Source organism: Dunckerocampus dactyliophorus, chromosome 9, assembly GCF_027744805.1.
Source record: "Dunckerocampus dactyliophorus isolate RoL2022-P2 chromosome 9, RoL_Ddac_1.1, whole genome shotgun sequence".
Taxonomy (NCBI): domain Eukaryota; kingdom Metazoa; phylum Chordata; class Actinopteri; order Syngnathiformes; family Syngnathidae; genus Dunckerocampus; species Dunckerocampus dactyliophorus.
The window spans coordinates 19,138,370-19,159,562 of record NC_072827.1 but is presented as its reverse complement, the minus strand read 5'-3'; the positions used below and the strand labels follow the sequence as shown (position 1 = coordinate 19,159,562).

The 21,193-nt window shown below is 45.2% G+C and overlaps 1 protein-coding gene across 1 annotated transcript in view; it reads right to left on the bottom strand.

Annotated features, from left to right (window-relative positions):
• Nucleotides 1–21,193, bottom strand: part of ttn.2 (titin, tandem duplicate 2) — a 195,375-nt gene that overhangs the window by 48,697 nt on the left and 125,485 nt on the right. The window contains exons 172-208 of the mRNA XM_054786449.1: nucleotides 21,069–21,165; nucleotides 19,202–19,498; nucleotides 18,760–19,059; nucleotides 18,371–18,685; nucleotides 17,802–18,025; nucleotides 17,524–17,674; nucleotides 17,124–17,405; nucleotides 16,747–17,049; nucleotides 16,325–16,630; nucleotides 15,914–16,195; nucleotides 15,447–15,634; nucleotides 14,560–14,671; nucleotides 14,337–14,475; nucleotides 14,025–14,188; nucleotides 13,811–13,962; nucleotides 13,456–13,612; nucleotides 13,084–13,365; nucleotides 12,677–12,976; nucleotides 11,921–12,214; nucleotides 9,756–11,760; nucleotides 8,957–9,644; nucleotides 8,463–8,727; nucleotides 8,048–8,374; nucleotides 7,655–7,939; nucleotides 7,260–7,559; nucleotides 6,885–7,187; nucleotides 6,520–6,795; nucleotides 6,131–6,430; nucleotides 5,742–6,044; nucleotides 5,260–5,559; nucleotides 4,889–5,176; nucleotides 3,526–3,828; nucleotides 2,639–2,941; nucleotides 2,230–2,535; nucleotides 899–1,186; nucleotides 411–701; nucleotides 33–317 (exon numbers count right to left, since the gene is read on the bottom strand). Of these exons, the coding sequence (XP_054642424.1) occupies nucleotides 33–317; nucleotides 411–701; nucleotides 899–1,186; nucleotides 2,230–2,535; nucleotides 2,639–2,941; nucleotides 3,526–3,828; nucleotides 4,889–5,176; nucleotides 5,260–5,559; nucleotides 5,742–6,044; nucleotides 6,131–6,430; nucleotides 6,520–6,795; nucleotides 6,885–7,187; nucleotides 7,260–7,559; nucleotides 7,655–7,939; nucleotides 8,048–8,374; nucleotides 8,463–8,727; nucleotides 8,957–9,644; nucleotides 9,756–11,760; nucleotides 11,921–12,214; nucleotides 12,677–12,976; nucleotides 13,084–13,365; nucleotides 13,456–13,612; nucleotides 13,811–13,962; nucleotides 14,025–14,188; nucleotides 14,337–14,475; nucleotides 14,560–14,671; nucleotides 15,447–15,634; nucleotides 15,914–16,195; nucleotides 16,325–16,630; nucleotides 16,747–17,049; nucleotides 17,124–17,405; nucleotides 17,524–17,674; nucleotides 17,802–18,025; nucleotides 18,371–18,685; nucleotides 18,760–19,059; nucleotides 19,202–19,498; nucleotides 21,069–21,165 (11,761 nt within the window). The remainder of the gene's footprint in view (nucleotides 1–32; nucleotides 318–410; nucleotides 702–898; nucleotides 1,187–2,229; nucleotides 2,536–2,638; nucleotides 2,942–3,525; nucleotides 3,829–4,888; nucleotides 5,177–5,259; nucleotides 5,560–5,741; nucleotides 6,045–6,130; nucleotides 6,431–6,519; nucleotides 6,796–6,884; nucleotides 7,188–7,259; nucleotides 7,560–7,654; nucleotides 7,940–8,047; nucleotides 8,375–8,462; nucleotides 8,728–8,956; nucleotides 9,645–9,755; nucleotides 11,761–11,920; nucleotides 12,215–12,676; nucleotides 12,977–13,083; nucleotides 13,366–13,455; nucleotides 13,613–13,810; nucleotides 13,963–14,024; nucleotides 14,189–14,336; nucleotides 14,476–14,559; nucleotides 14,672–15,446; nucleotides 15,635–15,913; nucleotides 16,196–16,324; nucleotides 16,631–16,746; nucleotides 17,050–17,123; nucleotides 17,406–17,523; nucleotides 17,675–17,801; nucleotides 18,026–18,370; nucleotides 18,686–18,759; nucleotides 19,060–19,201; nucleotides 19,499–21,068; nucleotides 21,166–21,193) is intronic.

Sequence of the window (21,193 nt, the reverse complement as noted above, 5' to 3'; positions counted from 1 at the left end):
CATGGGAGCAGAATGGAGCCATAAGTTCTTACCAAACTGGTCCTTGGCAACAGCACTGAGCTCAGTGGGTGGCCCCTCTCCAGATTCGTTGAGTGCCCTGACTCTGAATAAATACTCCTTGCCCTCAGTGAGCTCACTGACTGCTAAAGAGGTATTTTTGCCCCTCATAATCTGCTTCCACTTCTCGCCTTCACTCTGGTCCACGATGTAGGCACTTACATGACTTCCGCCATCACTGACAGGCTTTTTCCAAGCCAGAGTGATCGAATCCTTAGTGGTCTTCTTGGCCTTCAAGTCCATCACTGGACCAGGTTGCTCTAAGGGGGCAAGGAATGCATCAGAAATGAGAAAGTGCTGGTTTGGATTACTGCTGTACCAATAAAAGCATCAGTGGATTGTCCTATGAATACCTGAGGCTCGCACACTGCCTGTGGTCTCGCAGCCCTCTCCGATGCCATAAGCATTCTCGGCCAGCACTCTGAAGCAGTAAGCTTGTCCTGCCTCCAGGTTGGTGACTCTATAGGAGATCTTGTGACACTCTGCTGACACACAGGTCCAGGCCTTCCTCTCTGCTAGACGCTTCTCAACAATGTAGCTCTTGACTGGACTGCCACCATCGATCAATGGTGCATCCCAGGTGATGCAAGCATGGTTTCTGGAAGTCTCCTTCACAGTCAGGTTAAGAGGTGGCCCAGGAGAATCTAAGATGGGGTGGGGTAGTTGTATCAGAAGCAGTATATCACGCAAACATCTCTATACTACTAAAACCAGTGTTTTTCTGTCTATGATGCAAGCTGTTCACACGCCTTCATTTCTTTGAGGTCAGACACAGTTAATAAGCAAGTGCAATACTTCACAGGTAGAAACAAAAGTTTATGTGGATGATCTGACATCTTACCAAGAACCTTCACCACAATGGTGTAGCTTTTGGAACCACTACTGTTCTCCAGGGTCAGGACATATTTGCCAGCATCATATCTGTTAATGTCTTCAATCATGAGCAGGGTATCCCACTCAGATGTCTTGATCAAGAGGCCCTCTCGCTCCTTCAGATTGGCATCCACTTTGCTCCATGTCACTTTTGGTGCTGGGCGCCCTCTCAGGGGAACGTAGAGCCTCATGGTGACGCCAGCACGGAGAACCAATGCTTTCCTCAGTTCGGCATCCAGTTCAGCTTCCGGAGCAACTGTAGAAATGACAGATTCATTCATTCACTTAGGTTTTAATTCTCTGTTCAGTCTTTGGCCTAATGGACTCATGCAGTTTCATTTTGGCTGATGCCAAAGCATACAACAAGAATAAAAAGAATGCAGTTCGACACAAAGGACAAATTATTACTTGTTAAAACTATGACAACTGACCATGACCTTGATCATGGGCATGCAAGATAGCTGTATACATTCAGAGGATGATGGTTCATTCAGTTTCTAGGTTCCCAAAGTGGGGTACAAATTGTCATGGGGGTACGTGAATAAAAACTAAAAACAATTAGCGTAGACAGCACAGAGCAAAAAGAAGAAAGGAGACAGCGCATGAATTTCTTCATTGGTCCGTGTGTGTTAAGTACGTTTGATGACTATGTTGTGCATTAAGAGTTTAATCTGGAAGATTTTATTAATATTGGTGTTTCAATCCCTGCACTGTGAAAATCGGTGAATGTATATGCGTGTCTGGATGAGAGATTAGGAATTCCCCCGAAAATGAGGCTTTATCACTAGTTGTACAGATATATACTGTATTTTTGTACTTTGGATACTGCTTTATCATTTTGTTAAACTTTCAATTTGGTATCAAATTAATATGCAGACTTAAATTACAGTGATCACGAGTGCACAAAAGTGAAGCTCAATTTCAACCCATTCAAACGGGAGGATCCCAGCATCAGGCTGAAATAAAAGATATGTAGGATGATTACTTATCTATTTATCAGTGCTCATGTAAAACTTTTAGCAAAATTTGACCATGCAAAATACAGTTTTTTGACCCAGAATTACTTGCTATAAAATTAATTAACAAATTAATCTTATTAAATATTTCAAGTTAATGAACATTGAAAAAAGTTTAATTTTACTGCTTGCAGGATTGGGGAGTACATGGCTTCAAGTCAAATGTCTGAAGGTGTACGTGACTATGAAAAGTTTGGGAACCAATGATTTAGTTGAACTAAAAATAGTGGTCATGACTATCGGTATTAAGCAAGCAGCACTATAATTAAAAAGAGGAACGTACTGAGGATGTCCTTGGCCATGTGGTTTCCAGGGACTTCGCTAGGCTCACTGTAGCCAATCTTGTTGACAGCAGTGACTCTGAACTGGTATTCTGTGTTATGCATCAGGCCTGTCACCAAAAACTTGGTAGCCTGAAGCTTCTTGGGAACATTGCATTTGTTCCAGTCCTCTGCAGTTGCTAGTTTGCACTCTACCAGGTAGCCAATGATCTCACAACCACCGTCATAGGCTGGCTTAGTCCAGCTCAGGCTGATGGAGTTCTTTGTAGAATCCACCACCTTGGGGAAGGCAGGCGGGCCTGGGGGGTCTGGAGAAGAATGGCAATGATTGAAAATGATAACATTAGATACTTCATCTCAGTTCATTTGAATCATAAGCAATAGTCTTTAATTCCCAAAAAAGATACTCACAGACGGGGTCAACAGCCAGAGCAGCATTGGATGCATCGCTTGGTTTGCCTAGCCCAGCTTTGTTCATGGCAATGACTCTGAACTCATACTCAGAGCCCTCAGTTAGCTGAGCTGCTTTGATGGTCCTGTCAATCACTGGCCTGCGGTTGACTTTGGCCCAGGTCAACTCTGTGGCTTCACGCTTCTCTACCATATAACCAAGGATGGTTGCTCGACCGTCGTTAGCGGGCGCCTTCCAGCTAACAGTCATGGAGTCCTTGGTAATATTGGTGATGACAGGCGGATCACATGGGCCAGGAACATCTGAGGTAACGAAAGAGAACATAATGATCTCTCATCGGGAACAACAACCATGTTTCTATCTATTCGACTTCCCCTTGTTATGCTGACAACAGTTTTATCTTCCTAAAACGTAGCCATTAGTCTGAAATCATACTCATCTATTCTAACACCCTGAACCATGTCGCCCCACACTTTCTGCTTGACACTAATGGCTCTACCATTACAAGTTCTATTCACTTTCAACCACACTCTCTTTTCTCCCTCACATCAACCAAATCACACACAAAAAAGGAACATCGCTCCTCCTCCATCTTCCTTCGCTGCAGAAATCCATATCCACGCCTGTTACCACTAGACTAGAATACGACAATAGCCTTCTCTTCGGTACCACATCCAAAAATCATCAATAAGTTACAATACAATATGTCCAAACCTCAGCTGAACGCCTGCTCACACACCCACTCCAGAGACCACACCTTCAAAAAAGAATTTCCCCCAACATCTATCTAATAATGACATGATTACTTTTTACTCTAACACGTTTTATTGTCTACATTTTGGGTACAGGCTAACAATATGTGTACAATAATTATGTCTGCACGCACCATACGGGTTCTTGACCACGACAGGGTCAGTCATGACAGCATCTCCTACGCCGTACTGGTTCTCAGCACTGACTCTGAACTGGTACTCGTGTCCTTCGATAAGTTTCTCCACTGAGCAGTCAGTAATGTGACCGTGAATGTTGGAGGTGACAAGCGCCCAGTTGGCCCTGCTGGTTTCACGCTTCTCGATGATGTAGTTAGTGATTTCAGACCCGCCGTCTGCCAGCGGGGGTTCCCACCGCAGCTTGACACGGTCCGCAAACACTTTGGTGGTTTTCACTGAAGCTGGAGGACCTGGTTTATCTGCAGTGAACAAATAGGAGGTTGTTTTAAGATAAGATCATCCTTAATTTGTCTCGCAGTGATAAAATGTTACGGTTTAGCGCAGGGTTGTCCAAAGTGCATTCTGGGGGTCATTTGCGGGTCGCGGTTGATTTTTTATTGGCCTGCGTCACATTCTAAAAATATAATTTTATTAAAAAAACTTTTAAAAAAAAACAGCAAAAATTGAAAAATCTGCAGTAATTTCACAAGAATAAAGTCAAACTATGAAGAGAAAAAATTTTTAATCTACCAAGAAAAAGTCATAATTTTACAAAAATGTTGTAATGTAATGAGGAAAAATAGTAAAAAGTTGAAATATTAAAGAAAGTCATCATATTATGAGAAACAAACAAAACAATGAAGAAAGTTGTAATTTTTTTGAAAAATAAGTTGCGGAAAAAGTTATAATGTTATGAGAATAAAGTCAAAATATTATGGGAATAACGTCATACTTACTACAATAACAAAGTTGAAACAGTTGAAAAATGTAAAAAACCACAACAGCAGAAATGGAAACAAACAACTGTAATATTATAAGAATCAAGTCAAAATATTTAGATAAAAATGTTGTGTTCCAATGAGAAAAAAAGTCACAATTTTATGTAAATAAAATTGAATGAACGGAAAATACTGTAATTTTAGTAGCATAGTGTTGAAATAATACACACATTAAAAAATATATGTTTTTTTTTATATTATGAGAAACAAACAAAACAAAATAAAGTTGTCATTTTTGGAAAATTAGGTTGAGGAAAAAGTTTGAATATTATGGGAATAGAGTCAAAATATTATGTAAATAAAGTCATAATATTCCGGAAGGAAAGTTTTACAAAGATTATTTAAGGAAGAAAGTTAAAAGTTAAACTTTAATAAATTTTCTTGAAATATATATAATTTCTTAGCACATCTATTGTGTTGGTTTACAAAATAGCAAAGTGGCCCTTGCATCCTTTCATTTTTCAGTATGTGGCCCTCGGTGGAAGAGGTATGGACACCCCGGTTTAGTTGAATACTGAGAAGTAATGCACAGCAAACTTACCAAGCACTTTCACTTTAATGGTGGCATACTTGCTCCCATTGATGTTCTCAGCAACAATAGCATAGTCGCCCGATTCCTTCCTGGTGACAGAATACAGCTCCAGCAGGTGGAGGTGTTTCTTCTGGGTCATCTTCATTCCCTCTGCCAGTACCAGAGGTATGCCGTCTCTCTTCCAGCTTACCTTTGGCAATGGCTTGCCAAAGACCTCAGCATCCAGGAAGACGTTCTCTCCGGCTTTTACCACAATCAGGTTCTTCATGTTGACTCCCAACTCCACACGAGGAGGAACTGCACAGATGAGGAAAGTCATGATAATTAGTGTCTGTATTTGTCATTCATCAATGAATCACTAAAATTTGCGTGAGTCCTACCATTCTCTGCGATGACAGGAATGGGATCAGACAGCTCCGAGGGCTGGCTGATGTTAATAGCCGTCTTGGCGATTACTCTAAATTGGTACTGCTGCCCCTCCTCCAGACCAGTCACCACATAGTTTTCTGCCTGGATGCTTATGCAGTTACTGTTGGAGCGTGTCCACTTCTCCTCTGGAAGCTTGCAGTACTCCACAAAGTAGCCAATCAGTTTACTGCCACCATCATGCTTGGGCCGGGTCCACACCAATGAGACTGAGCTCTTGGTCACATCCATGGGCTCAGGCTTACCTGGAGGGTCTGGACAAAAAATATTCAAGTAAAGCTTTTCTATATCAAATGTACACTCATAAATGGCCTTTCTACAAATGGGTACACAACTTGTGGAAGTCCAATTCAATTTTTGGTTAGTTCAGTGTTCTGATAAAAAAGATTTTAGCAAAGTTTCACTAATAATAATATTTTCTTTGGGGTTTTCGTACCGACAGCAGTCCTGGCGGTGATGAAATCAGTCTGCTTGCAATGTTTGCCCTGTCCAGCAATGTTAAGGGCAGACACCCTGAACGTGTACTCCAGGCCCTCGATCAGACCAGTGCAGGTGTACTGGGTGGCTTTCACCACAGACTCATTAGCCGTGACCCACAGTAGACTGTTCCTCTCCTTTTTCTCAATGCAGTACCCAGTAATTGGGCTTCCTCCATCGCTGCTGGGACGCTCCCATGAGAGGATGACAAAGTCCTTGTTGATCTTGTTAACCTGCAGGTTTCTGGGTTCACTGGGAGGATCTGAAGGTAAATGGAAGATCTATAGTCAATCATGTCTGTAGCTAACATCATACTAATAGTTTACAGATACAGCAGTAGCGGCTCACCAAACGGATATCTGGCAATCATCTTCTCAGAGTAGATGGGCTCAGAGATACCAAACCTGTTTTCAGCACGAACCCGGAAGCTGTACTCTTTGCCGGGTGTCAGTTTAGTCACCCTGAAGCTGGTTTTGGTGCAGGAAGAAGACATGGTAACCCAGTCGCCCTGGCTAATGTCACACTTTTCCACAATGTAGTTGGTGATATTGCTGCCACCATCCTCCTGAGGAGAGTTCCAGAGGAGCGTGCAGGCATCAATGTCTTGCTCGGTGATTTCAAGAGGACATCCAGGTGGTCCTGGGATGTCTGCCGGACAAAGCATAAATGGTTAAGAACAAATTAACCTACAAAGTATCATACAATTTTTTTACACCTTTTTTGTCTTATGAACTGACCCATGACAATGACTTTGAGGATCTGGTTGATCTTGGCTGTGCTATTTTCGGCCGAAAGGCTGTAGTAGCCGCTGTCTGTCCTAGTCACATTCTTAATGCTGAGTGTGCAACTTGTAAGTGTCTTGAAGACAGAAAGGCGGTCAGAAGTCAGCACGTCTTCGTTGCCCTGTTTCCACTTGCAGAAGGGAGCGGGTTTACCCGCCACAATAGCCTCAATGACCATTTTGGATCCGGCTCTGACTGTCACAGTATCAGGCATAATGATCTTTGGAGCCACTGAGGAGTAAGAATTAGTGAGAATGAGTAATAATTAATAAGAATTATTTATCTGTCGTGAGAGTTGGACTTTATGCCAGTATACTCACTGAGCTGCTCCTTGACCTCAAATACTCCCTCGGCCTCCCGAGCAAGACTGACTCCAACTGAGTTCCTGGCTGCTACCCTGAACTTGTACTTCTTTCCTTCCTTCAGGCCAACAACCACAATAGTCAAGTCCTTGACCACTGAATATGGTGTCCACTTGTCCTCTGGGGCACCCTCCTCCTGGTAGTCCACAACATAACCATTGATCTTTGCTCCTCCATCTCTGAGCGGCTTCAGCCAGCCAAGTGTGGCACTGTTCTTTGTGATCTCCAAAACGTCCATCTTCTTTGGTGGATCTGGCTCACCTGAAAACATCAGCAAATATTAGACAAACGTCTAAATACAGACCAACAATTTATCTCTCTGCTCTCACTCACTGATGGGGTCCACAGCCAGGTAAGACCTGGGAGAATCCTGAGGAACGCCAATTCCATACTTGTTGCATGCCATCACACGGAAGTAGTATTCAGTGCCAGGTGACATGTTGGTCACCTTGAAGCTAGTCTTCTTTAGGTCTTCTGTGCACTTCGTCCAGGTCTTCCTGTCCACCTCCCGTTTTTCCACAATGTAATTGAGGATGGGGCTTCCACCATCATTCTCTGGTGGCAACCAGGACAGTTGAGCTGTTGTTTTCGTGAGATCAGTTGCCTCGAGGCCACCAACAGGACCAGGGGTGTCTACAGGAGAATGGATTCAACATCGTAAATAATAATGTGGTCTCCCAAATATTCTCAGTTTGTTAGTAATAAGTCAAGTTTGATCTGTTTCTCACCGAGAACTTTGACACGAACAAAGACGGCTTTCTCTCCAGCAGAGTTGGACAGAGTGAGTGAGTATTTTCCAGAATCTTCTCTGCTGCTTTCAGGGATGACCAGGAAGGACATGGTGTCCACTTGGTCTACATGACCTCTGCGAACCACATTGTCCACACCCAATCGCTTCCAGGTCACCTTAGGTGCGGGCCGTCCTCGGATAACAGCAAAAAGTCTTATTGGACAGCCAGCCCTTACAGCAAGACCTTTCCTCAAACTTGCATCCAGGTCAATCTCGGGAGCCTCTGTTGCCATGGAAACACATCCGAGTTCACATCAATGAAGGATTATTAATAAGATACATCTCTTTATTTGGCAGTTTCTTTTGTTTGGTAGCAGATCTTATTTCTTACCCAGGATCTCCTTAGGGGAGACGGCCTCCTTTAAGTAAGCATGACGTCCCCAGCCCACCTGATTTTGGGCGGAGACCTTGAACTCATACTCCTGCTTCTCATCAAGCTGCCCTATGGTGAACTCTGTGAGGACCAGTGGCCCATGTGTGTCAATCCTCTTCCAGCCTTCTGTGGGCTTCTCAGGGTCCACCTCACTCTTCAGTCTTATGTCCAGGCTATAGCCAATAATCGGGGCACCCCCATCATATACAGGTTTAGACCAGGAAAGTGTGACCGAGTTCTTGGTGCTGTCAGCCACCTTCAGGCTTGCAGGTGGGCCAGGAGGTTCTGGAGAGGTAGAGAAAATAAAAGAAATAACTATTGAATCAAGAGGATACATGGACAGCGTTGAATCCACTCAGTGGGCTTGACTGACCAATGGGATCTTTGGCTGTAACAGGTCTACAGGGTTTGCTAGGATCTCCCAGACCAACTTCATTCTCAGCCTTGACCCTGAACTGATACTCATGGTTGGGGATCAAGTTGGTCACTTTCATGCGTCTCTCAGAGATGGGACTTTTAGTGCATGGAACCCAGCGCACTGCCCTCTTTTCCTTTCTTTCTAGAATGTAGCCGGTGATGGACTTTCCTCCATCATTCTCAGGAGGAGCCCAGACAACTGTCATCTCTTCTTTGCTCACCTGCATCACAAAAGTAGTGATGAGTTAATATTTACAAAATGTTCAAAACAGAACGGAATGGCAGGAGCTCAGGACTTGATTCTGTAACAACTAGGGTTTTGCCATGTTTGGGTCCTGCCATGACCAAAGGCACAGACATCGTATGTGTGCACGCTCTCTCTCTCTGAAACAATATATAGTATTTGGTATATTGTATACATAAAGGGAAAATTCCAAATTTACTACTAACCTTTGTAACCTCTGGGGCATCAGGTGGTCCAGGCCTGTTGAACTGAGTCTTGACAGTGACAGGCTTGGTCTCCATTGACGGGCCAGTTCCCATCTTGTTCTCAGCCCTCACTCTGAAGATGTACTCATTGCCCTCTACGAGACGAATGACATTGCAGTAGGATGTAACTACAGATGCAGAATATGTGGACCAGACCATCCTTCTGGTTTCACATTTTTCCAGGATATAGCTGTCAACTTCACAGCCTCCGTCATCCTCTGGCGCATCCCAAACCACTCTGCACTTGTCTGCTCCAATGCCAGTGACTCTGAGGTTCCTGACAGGGCCAGGAACGTCCAGGACGTTAACATTAGCATATGCAGTGAAGGTTCCGGCGGAGTTGGAGGCAGTGATGATATATTTTCCGGAGTCTGTACGTTTTGACTTAGTCAAAAGGAACTTGGAGTAATCAGGACCAGTTTCGTAGCTGATTCTGGGGTTGTCTCCAACCGCCTTGTCCTTTGTCCACTTGACTTCCGGCTGAGGCTTCCCTCTCAGGCCGGCCTCTATCCTGACCGACTCTCCAGCCTTTACTGTAAGTGTTCCGGCCAGCCTCAGGTCAATGACGGGCTTTTGAATTTCTTCTCGCACCAAAATATCTGCAAGTTTAACCCAGCCACTCTCCCCCCCTTCATTGATGCTCTGCACCCTGAAAAACAAATCATGTGCTTTAGTGCTTGAAGTTAGTCTTAAAAATTACTTACTAATTATTTACATTAGATCCTGAGAGACTGATATCTGAATTGATGCAATAACAAACCTGAAAGTGTAAGTCTGGTTTTCGATACATTTGTCCGCCAAAAAGAATGTGTCAGTTAGGATGCTGGTGTTGAGTTTTTCCCACTCCTCTGCATCTTTGGCTTTGTACTCCAGGTTGTAAGAAAGGTTGGGGCTACCACCATCATAGTCAGGCTTCCTCCATCTCAGGTAAACATGATTCTTGCCTATATCGGTTGCCCTAAAGTTCTCAGGCTCGCCTGGCTTTTCAATGGGGTCGATGGCCAGCAAAGGGACCTTGGTCTCCACAGTGGGTCCAGGTCCCATCTTGTTTTCTGCACAGACACGGAAAAAGTATTCGTGGCCCTCCATCAGTTTGGTCTTGATCTTGCGATTGGTGCAGTGTGAAGAGATCATAGACCACATGCTGATGCTAGGTTCTCGGCACTCCACAATGTAGTTGGTGATCTCAGATCCACCGTTGTCTTTAGGTGCCTCCCAGTTGATCATGCATGAGTCCTTGGTGACGTAGGTCATGTGGAGGTTCTGGCAGTGACTGGGCCTGTCCAGCACATTTACCGTGATGGCACAGGAGGCTTCTCCACCCTCATTTGAGGCCTTCAGAATATATTTGCCGTGGTCAGCTCTGGTAGCCTCCTTGATCCTCAGCTTTACCACAGGTAGGTTCTGAATGATAGCTACACGCTTGCTGTTCTCCAGAATAGTCTCTTCCTTTGACCACAGCACTTCAGGGTCGGGACGGGCTTTAACATAGCCGATGATGTTAATGTTGTGTCCAACACGAACAGTGACACGCTCACGACATGTGGCATCCATTTCAATCTCTGGAGGAATAAGTATGTCTTGAGCAGTGACGGACTCTGGAATCTCTCGAGACTCACCATCTCCAATCATATTTGAGGCATAAACTCTAAACCTGTAAGTGACACCCTCCTCAAGCCCCTTCACTGTGTATGCACACTGCTTGATGAAGTCATCCATATTGATTTTCTTCCAGCCTTCTGCATCAGCCTTCTTCATTTCCACAGTGTACCCCAGAATTGGGCTGCCTCCATCTTTGGTGGGTTTTATCCATACTAAGTCTGCCGTAGACTTGCTGTAATCTTTAACTTTTGGGTTGACAGGGGGGCTTGGGGCAGTGATCTGTCTGCAAGGCTTGCAGGGGTCAGAGATGGGAGAGGGGCCACTGTAGCCGGCGCTATTCTCAGCAAATATCCTGAATTCATACTCATTTCCCACAAACAAGCCCAAGACTCTGTATCTGAGGTCTCTGCAAGGTGTCTTGTTCACACGGATCCACTTTCCTCCTTTGTGTCTTCGCTCAATTATGTAGCCAGTGATCTGACTCCCACCGTCAGACAACGGCATGGTCCACCCAAGAGTAACACCATCCTCCGAAACATCATGTGGCTGTGGCTTACCAGGAGGACTAGGTGGCATGAAGGAATGCTCAGCAACAGTGGGCTTGCTCTCCAGAGGAGCACCAATGCCCATCTTGTTCTCAGCGCGAATGCGAACCACATACTCAACTCCCTTCTGCAGGCGGATTATCCTGAGCTTTGTGGCAAGGCTTCCAGAGCTAACTCCTCCCCAGGTTTCCTTATTGGAATCTCTCTTCTCCACAATGTAGTTAGTGACAGAGCTGCCACCATCATCCTTAGGAGGACGCCACTCGATCATCATGGAGTCAGGAGTGACCTCCAGAATGTTGACTGGTCCAATGGGTGCAGCTGGGACGTCCAGGACTGTGACATTCAGAGCCGCTGTCTTTGTCCCAGCAAGGTTTGAAACGGTGAGCAAGTAAGTGCCAGTGTGATTTCTGGTGCACTCGTTGATGCTGAGTACTGTGGAAAAATTGTCTGTGTCGATCTTAATATTCCCTTCGCTGGTGATCTCCTCTCCTTCAATGGACCATTTGGCGGTAGGGACTGGAATCCCTCTCATGATAGCAGGCAGCCTGATAGTGGTCCCAGCCTTAACAGTGATGCCCTCTGTCAGCTTGACATCAACTTCGACGATTGGAGGCACTGTTGATAGAGGACACAAGCCGTTTTACCCAGCTGTTGTGCTCATTACTTTGGGAAAAAAAATAATGAACTGTTGCAATTATTTCACCAGAGAAGCATTGGTTGAAATAACCAGTATCAACTGAATTGATCATTCGATTTGACTGTCCCTTAATCTCACCCAGCTTCTCCTGGCAAAGGATAGGAACAGTGGTGTCGGGTCTGCTGAGGCCTATGGCGTTCTCCGCTCTCACTCGGAAGCGAAAGGTCTTCCCTTCCTCCAGGCCTGTCACATGACTCTCTGGGATGCTGACAGTCTGCCACTCATCCCATTCCTTCTCTCCTTCCTCTTGATACTCCACCAGGAAGCCGGTGATCTCACTTCCGCCGTTTCGGTCAGGCCAATTCCAGACCAACCACACCTCTGTCTTATCCACATCAGTATGATGCAGGTCTTTGGGAGGACCAGGTGGGACTGCAAGAAAAAGGTGTTAAAAGTTTAAGGGCACTCTTTGTAATACTTGGTCTCTAATTTATAATTCATCAGAATGCATAACAGAATGTTTTTTTTTAATTTTTGCAAATATGACTATTTGAAAATGATGCTATATTGTTAAAAAACATATTAAGTTACATTTACTTTACTGTAGTCATACTATTATGAATAATTATGGGAGTTTAAGGACACCAATTCAGAAAAATACAAAACTGCTGGTTGATCATAAAGGCATCTGTCTCCAAACCTTTTACTACCCAGTAATACAAAGTAGAAAATTTATTTTTTCCTAAAACTTGTACATGCCCATTTCCTTGTTTGGCCCAACTTTAAATGAGAGAAATAACCAACTTTATCCTCTCAAGGACACCTTGAATCTGTCACTTGTTGCCAGTACAGACACAATTAAGTTTTTGACCTGGACACCGTACTGTTACTCACAGAGTGGATTCATTGCTTTGATAGCCTTTGGCGTCTCCACGTATTCGCTGCGGCCATATTGGTTCTCAGCAGCAACTCGGAATGTGTAGGACATTCCCTCCATCAGGTGCTTCAGCATCATGCTGCGTTTCTTTGATGTGGAGCAGACAGGAACCCACTGAGTGGAGGCTGTGTCTTTCTTTTCCACCACAAAGTTAGTGATGCGAGTGCCTCCATTGTCCTCCGGGTCTTTCCAAGACAGGTAGGCTGAGTCGCTCCTAACATCTGATACTCGAAGGTGCTGAATAGGACCAGGTTTATCTGAAGACCAAAAAAGGACATGTCATGAGTCCAGCAAGACTAAACATGTTCAAAATCGGCCAGAGAATGATGAATGATGAGAATAATGAACAACTAAGCATGATTACCAAGGACCAGCACTGTGCAGGTGACAGTCTTAGACCCAGCAGGGTTTTCCACGGTGAGTGTGTAGTCTCCACAGTCGCCACGGTTACAGAACCTTATCTCCAGCTTGGTGCTCTCTTGGTTGGTCTCAATGTCTGCCCTGGTTGGCACCTCAGCATCGTTCTTCTTCCAGAGGACAGTGGGGAAGGGGATGCCCTTGATGGCAGCCATTAGAGTGATATGGGTGCCAGCCATGGCCTTGACTTCCCGAGTCATCCCAGCATCCAGAATCAACTCTGGAGGCTCTGAGGCAGCAACATAAATATAGAAAAATATTTAGATCTCTAACAGGTTTCCTGACCTGATAGCAGTTTAATAAAGTCTGGGTTGCTCACCAAGTCTATCCTGCACTCTGATTGGTTCTTTTATGTTAGCAGGGTCAGACTCCCCAGCAGCATTGACAGCCATAACTCTGAAACGGTACAGAGCTCCCTCATCTAGGTTGATCACCTTGAACTTAGTGTCTTGGCAAGAATCTGGAGTCTGGTTCACCTTGAGGATAACAACAGGATGGAAGGGGAGGTCCGTGAGTGCAATTTAAGTATAAATTGTACAAATCTCTTGGGGTGATTTTTTGAGTAACTCTTGAGATTGGCCTTTTTTCTGGTTGTAGTGACTTGAAAGACAATGAAAGGTCAGATGAAATGAAATTAACCACGTGACTCATTGATAAACTAATAAACAACTGACCTTTTGCCACTCCTCCTCTCCAGCTTTCTGGAACTCCAGCAGGTAGCCAAAGATCTTTCCTCTACCAGTGTCAGTGGGTGGCTGCCAGGAAAGAGTCACTGACTCTTTGGTGTGGTCCACAGCTTTGAGGTTAAGTGGAGGGCTGGGCTTCACTGTGAAAAAGGAAAAGTTTATGTAACCGGACCAGTAAGCAATGTTGTGCTTTATGTCTTACCGATGGGGTCTTTGGCAAAGACCGGCTTAGATGGTGGGCTGGGGTCTCCAGCACCCACCATGTTCTCAGCACTGACTCTGAACTCGTACTCACAGCCCTTAAGCAGGTCCATCACCAAGTATTCCACCTTGGGATGGATCCTCTCTGTGTTGCACCGAACCCACCTGGAAAGCAAACAATCCAACTGATTTGTTCGCCGTTGACATGAATTGACTGTGGATCCAACAAGGTTGACAAGTGATTTGCAGCAGCAAACATCAATATGTTGGCCACACAATGGTTGTATGGTCAACATGGTCAATATGGTTGCACCTGTTGGCCATAGTCTCCTTCCTCTCCACAATGTAGCCTGTGATTGGCTTTCCTCCATCCGCAGGAGGCTCCCAGCTAATGAGGGCACAGTCATGGTACACCTCCTTCACCGTAGGCTGTTTGGGAGCATCAGGTACCTCTGTGGTTCAAACACATAGCAGTTGCAGTGAACCCATTTTCAATTCATCAGTCCTCCTAAGACAAAGGCCATCTCAGCACTTACTGAAAATGTCTCTGGCCTTTGCCTCTGCGGACAGCAGCGGCCCGCTGATGCCGTAGATGTTCTGTGCCATGATCCTGATGATGTATTCGCGACCTTCAATCAGTTTTGGCACCTGAAACAAGAAATGTAAGTTCTAATTTCATCAACTACTTTTCCCGTATCATGTAAATGTGTCCAAAATTTTTCCAGTGAAGGTTCCATACAAAAAAAAAATTAAGGATGTGGGGGGTCCACATTGATATATTTTGTAATGCTACTGTAGGTCAACATATGCAAAACTATCTGAAAAAAACATCCATATTGTAGCTTTGTGTTATAGCTGACAAAGCAAATCTGTGTATTATCTAATTATGTATCTCATTTATAACTACAGAAGGCAAATTGTATCGAAATGGCGAGTGGATGCTGAAAGGTCAGAGCTGAAGCGAAACCCAAATGCTGTGTACATACTGGGAAAGTTTGGGCTGGAAAATGTGGAACTGCAGGAATACCAGGAATTTTTGAAATGTAGAAAATAGATAGCCTGGATGTTTTGGGGTTGGAGTGGTTTAATTCGTGTTTATTACTTAAATGTGTAATTCTCATGATCAAGTGAATTTGTGTTTGAAAAATGTAGCATTTCATGAAAAGTGGTAATTTTTGTGGAAAATGGTTAGCCTGAATGTCCAAAAGGAGCTTAATGTTTCCACGTTGGAATAGTTTGAATGGTCTGTGAATTGACACCTCTGATGTAACAGATCTGTCTCCATTTAAGTCTGACAGCATTTTTTTGTTAATTTTGAAATTATTCCACCATTCAATTCTAACAGCATATTCTGAATATGCTGTTAACCCTACAGGGACAGTGTGAAGTCTATCATGTGATTGGCTCCAGCTGAAGGGCCCACCTTGCAGGTTGTCCTGGTGCAGGATGAGGTGACGGGCATCCATAGGTCTCTGTTGGTGTCTCTCTTCTCAACGATGTAGTTGGAGATAGCACAGCCTCCGTCGTCCAGAGGAGGCTTCCAGGAAATGACCATGTGGTTCCCGTAGACCTCGTCAAACACCACGGGGCCCTGTGGAGGCTGAGGAACGTCTGGCAAGTAGAAGCATTCATAAGTTAGTGTCACTACCTCCTTTATGAGAACTTTTATCAACCAAGAGTTGGTTTCAGAGGTGGAAGGCACAATCTGTAACATTCTCACATTAGTCGTCTTGTTCTCCTTTTCCATGTCCATGTCCTATGTCCTTACTGATCTGTCTCATGCATTTAAATTTAAATTGTCACCGCAAAAATGCAGAATCAACTTTCAGAGTCATTTAAACCATCACGTATATTATTGCAGCCAATTGTTGGAATTGTTTTGGGACTTACCGACGACAGTGATGGTGCAGATTCCTGTGCGAGTTCCAGCTGCATTTTCCACGCTGGCACAATAGTGTCCGCTGTGGTCCCGCTTGGCTTTGCTAATGTTGAGACTGAGGTGACGGCTGGTGCTGTGGAAGCTGATGTCCTCGTCTGCCTTCAGCTCCTCGTCATTCTTTGTCCATGTAATAGTTGGGACTGGTTTGCCACTGTAACGTCCAGACAGTGTACAACTGTCTCCCACCTTCACCATCATCTTGTCTCTGAAGTCCAGGTCCAAAGATGGTGGTTCTGAGGGACAAGAAACAAAAAAAATGATTCAGGGGTTGAGCTGGCAAGAAACAACAAAAATGTATGCTGTGATTCAGGGGTTGGGCTTTAGGGGGCGTAACACAAATGCCTTCCTGCTGTGTTACTCACCGAGCTCATCTTTGCACTGGACAGGTTTGGTGGCAAAGGAAGATTTGCCTTGTCCCACTTGATTGACAGCTGACACTCTGAACTCATGACTTGAGCCGTCTTTCAGTCCAGTAAGTATGAACTTCTTGTCCATCAGCTTATCTTCACCTCCAACACGAATGAAGTTGTCCCTGCCAATCATGCGAGATTCAAGGACATACTCTGTAACCTCTGCACCACCATCATACTTTGGTGGCCTCCAGGCAACAGAGATTGATTCCTTGGTGACGGCGGTGATGATCAGATCTTCTGGACGCTCTGGTACGGCTAAGAGAGACAACCACATTGACCATTGTCACTTCCTGTTTGGCATGAACCCAGTTTGGTTTTCAGAGCTAGCCATATTTTCTAACACATAGTCACAATTAGATGTGTCCACTTACAGATGGGATCTTTGATGAGCACCACTTTATCTGTCTCGATGAAAGGTCCCATGCCGATGATGTTCTCTGCAGCAATCCTGAAGAAATAGCCTTTACCGTCGAGCAGTCCTTGCACCACAGCATTGTTCCTGGTCACTGTGTAGGACACAGAGGTCCAGCCCATGCGATCCGACTCCCTCTTCTCGATGATGTAGTTGGTAATGGCAGAGCCGCCATCATCTTCAGGAGAGTACCAGGTCAGCTTGCAGGAGTCATTGGTCAGGTTGTCGCCTGCGAAGGGGAGGCCGACTGGTCCGGGGACATCTGAGGGCGAGAGATATTATTTAGCGCTTATCCAAGTCGAAGCTATCTTGAGACATATGTCCCTTTGAACTCACCCAGGACCTCCACAATCACAGCCTTCCTCCTTTCGCCACCCTCGTTCTTTGCGCAGAGCGTGTAGATGCCCTGATGCTGCCGTCTGCAGTTCTTTATGACCAGAGAGTTGGAGATACCTGTTGTCTCCACAATGGCTTCTTTGGGCACCTCAGCATCATCTCTGCACCAGCTGATCACCGGAGCTGGTTTGCCGGACACGTAGGCGATGATTCGGATTGTTCCACCAGCGTGAACGACAATTTTCTCTTTCACTGAGGCATCCAGGTCCATCTCAGGTGGAACTGAACAGGGATAGGTGATCAGCAACGTAAGAATGAGTCCTGCGCATGCTTTTGTATTTGGTCAAATGCGTGATGCATTGTACCATGGAGAATTTTTTTTTTTTAGATTCCTTCTTACTTGTCCTGTCTTTGACTTCGATCAACTCGGACACAAGTCCCGGCTCGCCAACACCAGCGGCATTCACGGCTCGGACTCTGAAGCGGTATAGAGCGCCTTCTTTGAGACCGGCCACCACAAACTTGGTTCCCCTGATCTCTGTGTCCTTGGCCTGGAGACAGAAGACAACAACACAGGAATGAAGGACACCAAAGCTGTTGAACAAAAGGAAATCAGACCTTTCTGGGAATACAAAGGGTTGGAAAACGCACCCCAGTGCCTTGAATGAGCTTGCTTACCTTCTCCCAGCTCTCCTCGGCCTCAGGCTCCTTCTCCTCCTCACCCGTGCTCAGCAGGAGCCTCCTCTGAGCCTTCTTCTCCTCTTCCTCCTTGTTCACCTCCTTGAATTCCACAATGTAGCCTGTGACCTTTGAACCTCCATCCAGCAGTGGCGGAATCCATTCCAACTCCACCGTTGACCTGGTCCAGTCTATCACCTTTGGAGTCGGTGGCCCGGGAGGCTCTGCACGTGCACACACACATTTGCCAATGCTAAAAAAACTCAGCAGCATTCATCTTGACAAATAATGATTGGTGGAACAAACACCACGGCTGTTCCAATTGGTGCACTTCCATGATCACACTTAAACGCATAAGTGCGTTCACACTGAGAAGTTTGGCAAAATGCAATGCACTGTCAGTACCCAGATGTTGCAGTGAAAATGGTGAGTGCACAGTGCTCGATACTTGACTCTCAAAACTGTATACTTCTGTCAGTAAGTATACTGACTATAAACAAATACTGTATGACTAAATGTACCATACATAAAATTTAAATACTGAAACAGCAAAATACTAGCTGACTTACTGATGGGGTCTCTGCAGAGCATGGGATCAGAGGGCACGCTGGGCAGGCCGCAGCCGGCAGCATTGACTGCGATGACTCTGAACTGGTACATGGCACCCTCTAGCAGGCCGGTGACGTCCCAATTGTTGCCCAGCGGCAGCGCCCGGATTGGCTCGCGGCTGATGCGGGTCCAACGCTTACTGGTGGTCTCCTTTTTCTCGATGAAGTAGCCAGTGATGGAGGAACCGCCGTCGTACTTAGGCTCCTCCCAGTTGACAGTCATAGACTCCAAGCAGACTTCACTCACTGTAGGCTTCTCACACTGACCAGGCACCGCTGCACAAAAACAGCAGCATTAGTACAGTACTTCAGTGGTTCTTTATGCTTTCAGTGTTGATGTTTGCACTCACTGAAGAGGTTTCTGGCCTTCTCTGGCTCACTGACCAACGGTGGCCCAACACCAAACTTGTTTTGCGCCATGACTCTGAACTCATACTCGTGGTTCTCAGTCAGGCGGGTCACCAGGTAGGCGCACTCTTTAGGGTCGTTTGAGATGTGGACCCAAGACTTCCGGTTGTCCTCGCGCTTCTCAATGACGTAGTTGGTGATCTTGGAGCCACCGTCGTCTGTGGGCGGGTTCCAGGCCAGCCCAATCCTCTCTGCAAACACCTCGGTGAACTTTATTGGTCCTACGGGAGGACCAGGAGGTCCTGTGGGGAATCATTATCTCAGAGTCAAATCAAATGTGAAAATGCAGGTGTTGTGTTAAACCAAAATATATACAGAGTGAATTGCCAATTTTCCTATAGGGATTATAATTGGTATCATCAACTTAAATAATGAGTGCCTCACCAAGCACAAAAAGCTTAATGTCCTTTGTGACCGTGCCCAGGCTGTTGCTGGCCTTCAGGCTGAATAGGGCGCTGTCCTCCCTGCTGGCCTGCTGGATCAGCAGTGTGCACTTGTCCCGGCTCACCAGTTTGTTAATGTGCTGGTCGTACTGGATGGCGGCCTTCTCCTCGGGTTTGGATAGACTGGCTTTGTGCCAGGTGAGCATCGGGAAAGGACATCCGCTCACCTTAGCCACAATACTAATGTCACAGCCTTCCTCACCCTCCATGACATCGCGCAGCTCGATGGTGGGAGCGCCTGAAACACAGGTGGAAGACAGATGCCATGTTAGCTCATTATCGATTTGACTCAAGTTACCAGTATGGTCCCTTGTTCTCTGAAGGGTTACTGAAAACAATGCAGCATAAGGAAGAAGGTGAACCATTTTGTGGTAAGTTTTTTGGTGACTATGTACTATAAATTAACTTAATGAGCAAACAGCAGGCCGCATGGCGGCCTAGTGGTTAGCATGTTGGCCACAAGGTGAGGAGATCTGGAGGATCTGGGTTTGAATCTCCATCTCTTTGTGGAGTTTGCATGCTCTCTCTGTGCGTACGTGCGTGGGTTTTCTCCAGGTACTCCGGCTTCCTCCCACATTCCAAAAACATGCATGTTAGGTCAATTGGTGACTCTAAATTGTCCATAGGTATGAATGTGAGAGTGAATGGTTGTTTGGCTACATGTGCCCTGCGATTGGCTGGCGACCAGACCAGGGTGTACCCTGCCTCTCGCCCAAAGTCAGCTGGGATAGGCTACAGCATACCCCTGCAACCCTAGCGAGGACAAGCGGCATAGAAAATGAATTAATGAATGAAAGTAACCAGCAGGGTGATATTCTGGTTCAAATTCACTCATATTCACAGAAACCTCAAATAGTTTATTAGTAAATTAAACACAATATTTCTCTGAAATGTTGACGACAGCACTTGCTTTTGCTTACCTTTGTGTTTAGCTTTATATTTCACCTTAGAAATAGCTGTTTATATTGTTTGGGTTGGTTTCTTTTCTTTAAGTACACACTCACGTGTGACTTTACAATTATTTCTTCATTTTAACGTAGTGCATTATTACCACATTGGGGCTAAAATCTGCCAAAAACCCAAAAAAGTATTTTTTACTGTGAAAATCTCTAACATGTAGTGAACTCCTCTTATAAGTTAGAATGCAAATATAAAATGCATCATTCAAAAACTCATGTACACATTTAGCACACAAGAAAGTTAAATACAGTGAAGTACAGATATTTACCTTTAAAGCCGGGTGATGCCTCACAAAGTTACAATATACCATTTTCACATCCAATAATGCGTACCATTCTAAAAACTGGTCTCGTCCACCTCAATACAGATTGATATAACATCACAAGACATCAAGGGCAGCCAAGAGCAAGAGTTTCTCCACCTGAGTTGTCAATATGGTGGCAGTGTTTACTAAGCTGTCCCCCTCTCCCTCAGCAACCAAATGATGCTTTGATTGGTTGATGTTCAGCTTTTTTCCACCAATAAGAAGGCGGTGTCATGTTTAATTACCTGCAGATACTTTTTCTTTTCAAGCGGATTTCACTCTTTTCTTGCTGCACCATTGTGCGAGAAACGTGATGGAACAAAGATTAAATCAAAGCGGATGTTACTGAGCATGGCCTGGTTTTACTTGACCAATTTACACCATTTAAAGTGCATACACTCGTATACAGTTCAAAGTCTGCACTTTTGACGTGAGTTAAACAGAAGCATCTGCGAGATTGCGTCATCATCCTGCGCAACCTTCTAATCTAAATATGTCCTATTACTGAATTCAATGACTCCCATGAGACAGCGATCCTACTCACATGTCTGATCCTTAATGACCAATGGTCCGGCGGTGGCGGAGGGTCTACTTGGTCCGGCAGCGTTTACAGCTTTCACTCTGAACTCGTACTCGCCTCCCTGCGAAAGAGCAATAGTTCAGTGGCAC